We start from the raw sequence: 12473 nt of genomic DNA on the forward strand, positions 1-12473 counted from the left end.
ATGAATTCAATTTTCTGATTTAATAATCAACTTTTCAAAGATAAGTATTTATTTCTGTTGAGCCATGTGGATGCAGTACATTATCAGCCTTCAGACAAAGGGGAGTCCCAGTCTTTTCCCGTAAATTAAACTAGATTTAAAACTTATCTACTCAACATGAAGAATAGGGAAGGACAAAGACAACAAAAGCCAAAGATGCTTCCATATTTTCCCCACCAGCAACATTACATACATCACCAAAATGAACTAAGGCATACAGAGCATTTCTAGTCTTTACATCTGGCATAATTCAAAACAGAAACCTTCAGCAGTTTGGATTTAGCAGCAGAAAGTACTCCAAGCACTGCCTTCACATCTGGGCTCTTCAGCTGGTCTGTAAGGTAGTTGAATTTTGACAATCTCTTTTTCCAGTAATCAAGCTCTACTCGTGGTCCAAGGTCATCAGCTTCCTTTCTCAACTGGTTATTTACTGCAAGAACCTTTTATCATACAATAATATTAGTGAGTGATGCTAATATTTACGTGCATGGATAGCATGGATTAATTCATAATTTAACTCCTAGTATTAACCTCCTGTGATAAATTACCTAACTCAGCCACCACCACCTCACATAAGAGACCTTAATTTTGCTTTGCCTTTTTAGTTTTGAGTTAAAGAGGGAGTAGCATCTCAAGAGCACCGTTACAGACAATTACATTTTCTGCAAATAACCTGCAAAGCATGTTCCAAAGTATGATTTTAACCACTGAAAATTGTGTTCACTGAATTATCACATTAATTCTGCTTTCATTAAATCCACTGGGAATCACTAGCTGTTTTCTACTTTAAGAATAGTTGATTATCGAAAACAGGGGATTAAGCTTCCAAAGACATGTGTATGCTTTATTTACTAGTAGATGGAAAAAGCTCTCAATAATATTCTCATTGACAAGTAAAAGCACACAAAACATGCCAACAGTACTTTAAAACACAGGGAATGATCTCATCTACAACTTCATAGAAAGGTAGCTATATGCCAACAGGATTAAACTCATCTGCCAATATGCTGATGTTGTCGTATTTCACATTTGTCCAGTGTATCACCTGTTCAATTTGTTTGGTCCATCCTTTCATGCAGGCTTCTATTCTTTCAAGAGCATCTATGCTGTTAGCAACCACCAAGTAATCTGAAGGTCCTCTTAGAGTTTTCAGATCATATGTTTCACACTTCTTCAGATCAACCTAAAATACAAGTTTAAAAAAACTTGAAATGCTGAAACGTTCATGCCAAATAATCCAGGAACTTTAAAAAGTAACTGGCTTCCCCACTTGGGGTGTCTCACTTCATATTCCCACTTCAGTTTAAATTCAACTGGTTTGAGCCAGAACTGGGCTCCAGAATCTGGAGAATTCACCAGCCTGGCAGCTGTACTCTCATGTTCTTTCCTTCACAATGGCCAAGTAGAAATTAAGAGTTAAAGCAACTGTTTGTCATACATTAATCAATCTTGGTTTAAGAGTGGCCACAGCCATTGGAGAGTCAAGAAGTTAATAGCTTTAAAAAACTGGTGCCAGAACAAACAAGAACAGAAGGACCTGCAGAATTGTTAAAGCCACAGACCAAAGTGTAACAAGTTACTGATGACAACAAACAAGTGGGGTTTTTTTTCTCCAGTTTAACACACACAATTTTTATGAGTATCCTACAACAGCAATTAATTCAAAAGCTCCAGAGCAGGAGACATTCTACAGCTAGCTCAGTTTGTTTGCCACATGAGCATACTACCTTTTCCAACAGACTTTGCTGAGCTCCTGATAGCACACTAACAAACACTTCAAGGGAACAAAGGAAGTCCTGCTTAATCTTGGAAGCTTGTTGAGGTTCACCACATTCGACCCAACCAGAGTCCATAGTCTGTAAGGCTGGAATGAAGATTTCTGATATCAACTGCTCAACACTTTTTAGTAAGCCATCTCGACCTACATTCATCATATTAAAATTTATTTCCTGTAAAAGAAACACAATACAAGTTAAAAAAACCAAAATTTTGCCATCATTATATTTATTCCAGTCCTATTGTCCTGAGCATCTCAGAAGTTACCAGTGTGTACAAGTGCTCTTCAAGCTAACAGCACAATTCTTGCTAGCAGGGGCTGCAAGGTTTGCACAGGATCACAGTGTGTCATACAAAACTGCAGAAACTAAGATCTGAAAACACTTCCAAAATATGAGAGTATAAGAGACCTCTATAAAGCTCAGTTTATATGGGTGAATAAAATGATTCCAGCCTGCCACTTCTATCAGAATTATATTTTTGAATATATTCATACATACATATGTATATACATAGGCAGACATCAATGTACTTAAAAGGCTTAGATACCAAAAGAATTACGAACGACCGTTAATTCGGACTTGCAATTGGCCAAAGATTTTGGGTCAGGAAGAATTCCTCTCTATAGTCTGAAAGAGAACAATTCACAGAACATCTGCTTTTTAGACCTTCTGAAAAAGACTCTGAAGACTTCCAAGGTAAATTACATTAATCTACCAGCTATTTTTTGCTTCATTAGAAGGTACCGCAAGATTTTTTTTTTTTCAACAATTTAACACCAAACAACTTGTATTTAAGTATCACACATTAGATGTGTCTTCAGACATATAATTTTTACTTTTCAACTTGTCTCTCCTAGTTTTAAGGTATTATCTACTATGAGCAAGGGCTATATCATTACTTGTGAAGAAGTCTGCTTTAGACATCTTTCAGTTGCAATTACCAACTTGCAAGCATTAAGCAAAAAATCTTCAAATGTTTAATATAATTCCATACCATGTGACGTCCCATCTAGTTTAGGAACTGGGAAGTGGGGGGGCAGGGATTCGCCGCTCGGGGACTGGCTGGGTGTCGGTCGGCAGGTGGTGAGCAATTGCCCCGCGCATCATTTGTACATTTCAATCCTTTTATTACTACTGTTGTCATTTTATTAGTGTTATCATTATCATTATTAGTTTCTTCTTTTCTGTTCTATTAAACCGTTCTTATCTCAACCCAGGAGTTTTACTTCTTTTCCTGATTTTCTCCCCCATCCCACTGGATGGGGGGGGGAGTGAGTAAGCGGCTGCGTGGTGCTTAGTTGCTGGCTGGGGTTAAACCATGACAGTATATAATTGACCAAAATCTAAGACAGATCTTTCAAAATCATCAAAAAAAATTAAGAGGTTAAGCATAAAACTTTAAAGCATATATCTGTAGAAAACAAGTAATAATCTGGTGATGACAACCAGCTCACCCACCCTTTGCTCTTCTGTTTCTTGCCTATCTGGTCAAAATACAGTTTTAAGAGGTTTTCCTAGAAATGAGGAAAGTTAAAATTTGCTGGCTTCGGAGTTGTACTTGAAAGTTCCCATTCTGAAGTGTACAGAAAATTTTCCACAACACTAGATTCTCATTTAGCCCATCATTCTTATTTTAGCACTCTGACTACAACTGTATGATTCCCTACATTTTGCTCTGTGCTCCTCACTACTGGAGCACTTGATCCAGCTTTACTCACTTCAGACTGTCATAGATGTAAGGACTCTCTCACCAGTAAAAACTTTTTCATATATAATTTGCATATACACTCTCAGAAATAAAACTATTTTTGTTTGTTTAATGGATTTGCTAGCACTTATTGAAATTTAACAGCTTATTATTTAGGTATTGACCAATTACTCTTTGTCATTCTGGATTGTCATAAATATTCCTCCTTAGCAACATTTCTTCATAGCAATAATACACTTGAAGCTGCTACTGCTAGGTAATGTTGGCTTTTCTATTCCCCTCCTTTTTTGTCCTGTGTTTATTTAGCCAAACTGTGTCCTTCTGCTCATTCCTCCACATCAAAGGCTGTCAAATTACGTGCCGAGAGCAAATACCCCAAGATGAAAATGAATTTTATACAAGATTATGTACAGTGATCAGCAGTCACTGACTCTTACCTGATAGATATTCTCAGTTGTGATGGGTTTAAAAAGATTAGCTCTAATGAAGAAAATGCATACGCCAGTTAAAGCAACTTCTTTTCCCTCTGTCACAAATACTTTAGGTTTCTTCTTTGTCAAATGAGAGTTCATTCCTGTTCCTGGAAGGCCGAAGCTCTCTATAGATTCAAATAAAAGAACCATTTAAAACCCACTGATTATTTATTCAAAGAAAAGTCTTCTAAACAAACACTTCAGTCATCATTTGTCTATCTTCAAGTCCCAGTCCCCTGGAGCCACCCCATGGGACTATCCACAGACAGTACACAGCATCCGGAATCTTCACAGCACAGTAAGAACTATTTCATCTACTTTTGCCATTTGTGCATCAAAACCCTTTCATTTCTATTCACTTATTTGTTTTCTGTTCCTTTTAAGCAAAGGTTCAGGTTCAAGATCCTCTTACATAGCTCTCTATCATGCAGTTGCAGGTAATGCCCTATTGCTTTAAAAAAAAAAGTCAGCAAACGTAGCTTACTTCAGAGAAGCTATTATCAACTGTCTTTCCTTAAAAAGATGTAGACATAAGTCTGACAGAAAAAAAAAGAAACAGTATTTTTGAAAACAAGGAAAGAGATGCCACAGCAGATTCTTTGTGGGGGAAAACAAAACAAAACAAACAGCAAGGGAGCTATAAGGGACTTCCCTGTCCTTTCTTCTTCCCGCAACATGAATATGCTGCTCCCATGTTTAGGCTGTTGGTAACACTTGTGAAGAGTCACCAAGAAGTAGCAGTATCTCCGGGGGAAAAAAATAATTCTCTTAAATTGTGGTTTTGGCCATGTTACTTCTCTGCTGCTAGTTTTCTGGTGTTACCTCAAAGTAAAGTCATGTGCATAGACATCTCAGTGAGACACTGAAACAATAAAAAGATCAAAGAGTGAATTGTTGATACTGGTAGTAAAGGACAACATCCAAAAAATTGCAAAAAGTGACAAGTCCCTTGCCCTTTTTTCTTTCAGGTACATGGGCATCTGCCCCAGAGATCCCTATTTTGCTTCATGTGGCCACCGGTAAGTCCCCTCCCCACCCTTTTGTTCACATCACCTTTCCCACTCCCCTTTTTCATCACAGCTCCTGCAGAAGTCTTTTTTGTTTACCTTAGAAGTACATCAAGGACTCTGTCACCAGTTTTGACTGAGAATCTTAATTTGATTTATTGCCAATTAACATTAACTTGCCCTATCCTTGTACTTCAGTAATTACAGAGGTTAGACCAGCAATAGTCATCCCAGTTCTCAGGGCATTCCCACAACATATGGAGCTAGAGTAAGGGATACACTCTGCATTCTCTTTAGAAAAGAGGTACTGTTACTGAAAAGGGTGCTAGAAGTTATTACACTGCATATTAAAAGTATCATTCAAAACACTGCAAAAAATCTGCACGTGACAGTGGGCATAAAACCAGACTTTGAAATAGCCGCTTCGGACTCTGGAGTACATCTTCCTGAACTCAGAGATACACAGCCTCCTGTTCTGCAGGCACACAAAGTATCTTGTAGGCACCCTTCATAGGATCATCTTCTGCCCTAACAGAAGGGTCCGCTGATCCACATCTGGGTCAGAAAACCAGCTTGTATTTGAGGTGGTGTGTAGTAAGTGCCCTTGCCAACAAGATGCATGTAATACCACAAAAATTCATTTCACTTCACTGATAAGTAGCCATCACTATAACTGTGATTTCTGCTTTGCTAGTCTGTGAACCACAACCCCAGCACGATCAGCACAGAAAATTCTTTTAAAGACTCTGCCACAATGATACTGTAGGATCATCTGATCAGTTTGGGGGTGGGTGAGGGAGACTCTGATTAGATTCCTAGGCTTTGTCCCTTGCCTCACGCTCCCTCCAACATACTTCCACCACTTCAACTCAAGCATGTTAAAACTTGTTTAGCAGATTTCTAAATTAGTGGCTGAGTCTGTATTTTCATTTGATTTTCTTTGTATGTACATTTAAATTTTAATTGTTAGAGTTGCTGATATCATATTACACAGTCTTTTGATACCTTTTAGGTATATACATACATATATGCTGAAAATACATAAATAACTATTTATACACTCATATAGGTATGTTTACATATGTATAAACACATATATTTATACAGATATACATAGATATATTTACAAGGCCTTTACAAGGGTAAACAAGTGGGGTGAACTCCCACCAACCAATCACGGGTCTCAGAGGTCACATAGCACCTGGCTAGTCCCAATGGCAGCAGCACTGGAGGCTCTGGGACAGAAGCCATGGGCAAAGGGAGGATGTCCTTGTCACCGGAGTCCTGAGCTGCCTCCAGGGTGAGATGGAGGCTTCTCCCTGACATGTGGTAACATGGGGGCACTGGGGAAGGGAAGGGGATATGAGCAGAAGGGAATTCTGGGATAACGGCCCTGCTACCCATAATGCAGGCCTCCTGGGGCCATTAGTCATAACAGGACCACCTGGATAGATGGTCATACACCAAGAAATGTGGAGGGCTTCTAGGACAGACTGGTGGCACGATTGGAGGGGAGGGGACAGAGCACCTGTCACTGCTCACCTTGTGTAAAAGTCATCTTTTAACTATCAAAAACCATTTCCCAGACCCCCAGGCAAGAGTTGCTAGGCTTGCAAGGAAGTACCTTGCTGCTGCATACTAGCAATATGCAGAGGTGCACTAATAAGCTTCAGTAATTTCATCCATCTTCATTTCATGAGCAAGGATCAATGTCCCAGTATGACCAAACTTGACTTGCCTTAAGGCCCAGTTTGTAAGAGCTTTACTATTTGCTTTTTCCTTGCATGCTTGTTCAGCACAACTAAAACACATTGCAGGAGAACCTAAGTTGCTTTACCCATATCTGTTGCCTCCACGTCTTGATAGTAGAACATCAGATGACGAAGACCTCCAGGGGCCAGGAACTTGTCAATGCGCTCTATCTGTTTAAGATAATGTTGAGATCATTATGCATAGCACACCCACTACAAAAAGTTTAACTTGCTCAGCTTTTTAACAAAAAGGGCTGACAAACACTTTTCACATAATCATTGTTCAATAATAAAATTATACCAGGCCCAGTTACTACTCCCCCCAAAATGATTGAGTTGCCTTGTACTTTAGCAGCACACACCTACTTAATTGAATCATTTAAATTTTTCCATGCTGAACACAACAGAGTATAGCCAGGCCATGTTTCAGTGTACTGAAACCACTTAGTGTACATGCTGTGTGTCGTTTCTCAAACTGAGGGAACAGGACATTTCTTCATTTACTGAAGTGCAGCAGCACCTCATTGAAGTCCCTCACCCATGTTATTCTTACTGCCATTCAGCTAACTAGCTGAAAGCATAAGACTCACAGCTGCAGTTATTCCATATCATAGCAACAGAGGAAGCCTTTATTTATATTTTAAGCATCAGGACAATTTCACAGTTCTCCAATTTAAGGCTGCCATCAAGCATCCTTGAACCATGTATTGGTAGTGCAGTCCAGCAATCTCATGTATAGGCCATACAGGCCTAGGAAGAAAGTTAATTGCTCTACACTAGTATGCTGATCAGTGTTTCAGCACTTGAAAGTCTGGCCTAATCCATTATTTTTCTAGACCTATGAGACATTGTTTCATGTAGTCCCTAACTACATAGCAATCTTCCAGCAGAAAAGTCTTCTACTTCTGGAAGTTCTTCTTCAGAAACATTTGCTGGTAGCATTTTGGGCTTCCTAGTGCAGGAAGAAGGTTAAGAGATCACCAGCAGCAGCAAAAAAGCCACATCTATCCCTCTTCCATTAATAATGGGCCTCAGTTACACCAAGATCACAAACTACTATTCCAGAAAATCTTGTCTGAGCCCTCCAAGATGAGGTCAAAAAAACTATTATGCTTTTCTCTTTCCAAGTATAACAGCTGCCAATATTTTCTTCATCTGACAATTATTCTCAGGCAATATAGTTCGCCAGGAAACCCATTTAGAGATAGCATGCACAAGGGCTGAAACAAGTTCTGCTTTTTAACTTGTGTGACAGTGTTCTGCATAGCTTATTTCCTGTATCACACAGAATCACAGAAACATTGGAAAGGACCTCCGGGAAATCTGGAGGCCAGCCTCCTGTATCATCAATAGCAGCTTAGGTCATGTAGAACTTTGCTTAGGCTGAGTCTCAAAAACCTTAAGAAGAGAAATTCCACAACTCACTCGAGTAACTTATTCCCATGCTGCATGACCCTCCTGATGAAGAAGGGTCTCTTGAACAATTTGCAAGTTGTGGCTATTGCCTTTGTCATATCATCTGCAACCACTAAGAAGAGTTCAGATCTGTCATCTTCATAACTACTCTTCAAGCAACTGCAGGCTACTATTTGACCGCCCCTCAATCTCTTCCTCTCCCTCTTCTCTTACTTTGCATGCCCTATGTCCCTCTATCTTGGTAGTCTTCCACTGGACTTCCTTCAGTTTCTCAACAATATTAACACTGAAATGGGAATGCATAAATTTGAAGGTACACAGATGGAAAGAGACTACAAGAGAAATAAAAAAAAAAAGACAACCATGTTTAGTGTCAGGGAATAAAACAAGATCTACTTGCTGTCTACTCAGGTTTTAAAAAAATAATTATTTCTTTTCAAATCACAAAATTTATTTCCACTGCATACAATACTTACCATCAACTTTGATGCACCATTTCCTCAACATATATATGTCTAACTGCTTACCCCCTGCATTAACCCTCATGTGGTCAGTCAGATCACTTAGCCATTCTATTCTGGCAAGTAGTTTCCACCTGATTTAATCTCCTAAACTAGATCACAGTGTAGTCTCACAAATACTGGTGGTAGCCTAATGGAAACAACAATAGCATGCAGCCTACTGTGGACAGGACTCTTGAATCTATATATTCAAGGATTGAGAGACTTCATGCTGCAGTTCCAGTATGAAATACAGTCACAGGTTTTACTGTACTATCTATAACCACTGGAAAGCAGAAATTCTAACCAATTCAGTAGTGTTATAATAGGTCCTGAAACTAAGGACACTTCTGTTTAACTTAATTACAAAATGCTGAGAAATATTTTTTCAATGAGAAGACCTGAGCAATCTCAGACATGAAGTCTGACAACTATCTCACCAAGTATTTAACGGTATTATCAATTCTAAAGCACCCTATAAGCTTCACTATCAAATTCATCAGATTACCTGGTTACCATCAAGAATAGCATCTTCTACTTCTGCTTTGTCCAGATTCACACAAGAGGCAACAGTATCCAGTAAGTAATCATGCCTGCCATCCAGCCGAGCACGTTTAGCCTCCCTCTCTTCCTTGAGCTTTTGCTGTTATAAAACACAAAGTGGACAACAAATTTACAATCTATTTTGAAGACAAAAATAAAGAAAATTCTAAAACTTATTTTAAAAAGTAAAGGCTATTACATTCTTCAATACTTGTGGTTTAAGGCACTCAAATGACATTTTTAGAAGGGACCCCTGTTATGATTTTACAGTTGATTTCCTATGTTCTATTTTCAGATTTAGCACAAAAATTCTATCAGGAGACTTTTGTACAATATTATTTATTTGTTGAAAGGCTCTGTAGGGGAAACAAAAATAAAGGTATTTCATATGTGCAGCTCCATCACTCTGCAAGTTATCTTTAACACCCAAAGTCCTTAGGCACAGCTTTTCGGTCTAGTCACATATGACCATCAAGACAGGATTCTGGCCTGTCTTTGTTACTCGTGGAAGATATTGTAAGCATTCTCTAATAAAGACAGATGCTGCTGGAGGAAGCTAGGGTTTCATACATTATCTCTTTAACATAATGAGAAGTAAAACAAGCCATGAGCCTCAAGGTACACAAGTGTTTACAAATATGCTTTACTATAGCTATTACACCATTCTTCAAGCAGTATGCCTACTCTTCTAATTAAATTGAATTCCCATATGTAATATACCTCATTACATTATAGACAAAATAGCCTTCTGGAATAGTTACGGGTATTATTGTGCTTGTGGATTACAAGATTTAATATCATTTCATTTTCAAAAGAAATTTAGAATTATGTTTCATTGGTGGTAAATTCAATCTTTATTTCCCCAGTGATTATGAAAAACCTAGTAACTCTATAAAGTATGCACAAGTGATTTATCCACAAGCTTTTGCAGACCCAACAGGACTTGCATAATATACTCTATACTCTTATGTAAATATCTTCCCTACTTTCTGAAGGAATTTTCAAATATTTGGTAAACTCGTAATTACTAGCATGCCTTCATAAAGGCTGAATGCACTGGAAATGTTTTTCCATGTAACAGACAAAAAAACCCTGTTCTTTACACCGCTATGACTGAAGAATGCAGTAGCAGATTAATTTGTACATGTACTTTACACTGTTGTACCTCTGTCATTCCCTAACATGGGCTCCACTGTCCCAAAAGTGAAAATGTCAACACAGGATTGGCCTTTCCTACATGTTCTGAAATCAGGGTAGAAATTTTCCCCTTAGTTAGACATACAAAAAGCAACCATTTTGGGCTGAATCAGCTTCACACTAGATAATACTAGAATCCTAAAAACTGTTGTTTCAGTAATTTGAGCACAACTGATAATGCATCTTTAACATAGAAGAATACAAACAATACTCTGCCAATTAGTTAGCTTTTATTTAATCCAGAAAAAAAATCTTTTTGTTTTACTCAAACTACAGAGAGACTACTTGTGTACTCTGCTGTGTTTCCAGCATAGAACTGCAGATATATTGGTACACAAGGTATTCATCTTACATTGGTTATTAGTTCCCAACTCCACCTATATAGATGGCCCTTGATAAGTTCACATCATGAGCAGAAGGCTCATGGGGGAACAAGTAGGTTTCTATTTCAGATTTGTTTCCTTCCCAATTTTTGCATAGGGGTGCATTTCAAGCCCTTAATCCTTTTGTATCAACCAGAACTTCAGTGGAGTAATTCACTAACCTGTTCCAAAATTCAGTCTTTAGAATTCAAGATGCTAACTTTAACTACCCCCACATCTTGCTTCAAACCAGCAATGTGGTCATGGCCTGGGAGTTTTTGTATGTTTTATGTCCTGCAGGACTAACTACAGAAGTACATATCCCTAAACAGCATCTGTACAAAAAAAAATACCAAAAAAAAGGCAGGTTTTTGTAATTCAAATAAACATCATTTAACAGACCACAGAAAGAGTAAGATTTGAAGATGGAAGGATTGCTACAACACATAAGCTATCTCTTATGTAGTTAAGAGAGGAACTGCTGGTACACGCAGTAACGCTTGCATACAAACCCTGAAAAGTATCAGCAGCAATTCTGATCAAGGCCATACAACAAAGCCTCCTCATAATGTCCCATGATGTCGGAGGATCCAGATGGAACAGTATTTATATGAGATAAATGCTTTCTCACTTAGATACCTGAAAAGATTGTCCAAGTTTTATATGGTACAGCTTTACCTCAGTTCTTCATCTAAAGAACAGCAGCACAGCCGTGTTTAGTTTTGGGTTTCTTTTCCCCCTCTTAGTTACGAAACTAAGAAAGGCCATATGACACAGTCCTACAACAGATGCAAGTCCAAAGCAAAAACTAATTAACCAAAAAGTACTTCTTTGATGATTAGTCTAGTTATAACAAGTCACTTGTTTTATGTTACATAAAACCTTAAAATTCCTAATACTTAAGTACCAAAAATTTAGCACAGGAAGCTAATTTCAGTGGACATCTTCTCCTGAAGCAGAATAAAGGGGAGATTCCTAAATATATTTTAACATATGCCTAAACCCATAACCATCACACCACCAGTCTGAAGCAACAAATGGGGATTAAGTTAAAATAAAACAAAAATTAAAAAAGCGTTTCCTAACTACCACAAGAGTATATAAGTATATATACTTGAACAGAAGGTACTAAAAGACCAGAAGTCAGAGATGCTAGGGGTCTTTCCTTTGAAAGAACAACCTCAGAAGCCAAATATTGACTAATGCCAACTTCTCCATTACAGAGTGCAGTTGCTGATGTGTCTGCAGACACTCCAAATAGAGTTAGCATGAATGTTATTTAGTATGCAAGTCATAACTGCACAAGTTAAAACTTGTTCCTGAACACAGTTTATCCAGCAAATGATGCATTTGGTTGTCAGAATACTGAACTGTATTGTCAATTACTGAATTTAGACACTCTCAGATGAAAGTCTTATGGATAAGCAATACACTTGAACTTTACTGGGAAGTTCAACAGTAAGAGTCAAAAAGTAAAAGTGTTCTATTGTTAATTTACTGTCTTATCCAAAACTTAGTTAACCAACAGGGCATTCCTCTGTCTCTCCTTTAACTGACGAAGGTGTTTTATATCGCACAAGCATTGCTCAGAGTTCCCTGTAGAAGTAAACTGCAAACCATTTTACACTTTCCAAGCACCCTGAGTTTAACAGACACACGCCTTTTTATTTGCTCCTCTCCAAAAAACACATACCCTACA

At 38.1% G+C, this 12473-nt stretch overlaps 1 protein-coding gene across 1 annotated transcript in view; it reads right to left on the reverse strand.

The window, feature by feature from the left end:
- Positions 1 to 12473, reverse strand: part of DNAH5 (dynein axonemal heavy chain 5) — a 145222-nt gene that overhangs the window by 113310 nt on the left and 19439 nt on the right. Inside the window, exons 2-7 of the mRNA XM_069808869.1 lie at positions 9181 to 9315; positions 6843 to 6927; positions 3963 to 4123; positions 1767 to 1988; positions 1085 to 1222; positions 303 to 479 (exon numbers count right to left, since the gene is read on the reverse strand). Of these exons, the coding sequence (XP_069664970.1) occupies positions 303 to 479; positions 1085 to 1222; positions 1767 to 1988; positions 3963 to 4123; positions 6843 to 6927; positions 9181 to 9315 (918 nt within the window). The remainder of the gene's footprint in view (positions 1 to 302; positions 480 to 1084; positions 1223 to 1766; positions 1989 to 3962; positions 4124 to 6842; positions 6928 to 9180; positions 9316 to 12473) is intronic.

This window comes from Haliaeetus albicilla, chromosome 21 (genome assembly GCF_947461875.1).
Source record: "Haliaeetus albicilla chromosome 21, bHalAlb1.1, whole genome shotgun sequence".
NCBI lineage: Eukaryota > Metazoa > Chordata > Aves > Accipitriformes > Accipitridae > Haliaeetus > Haliaeetus albicilla.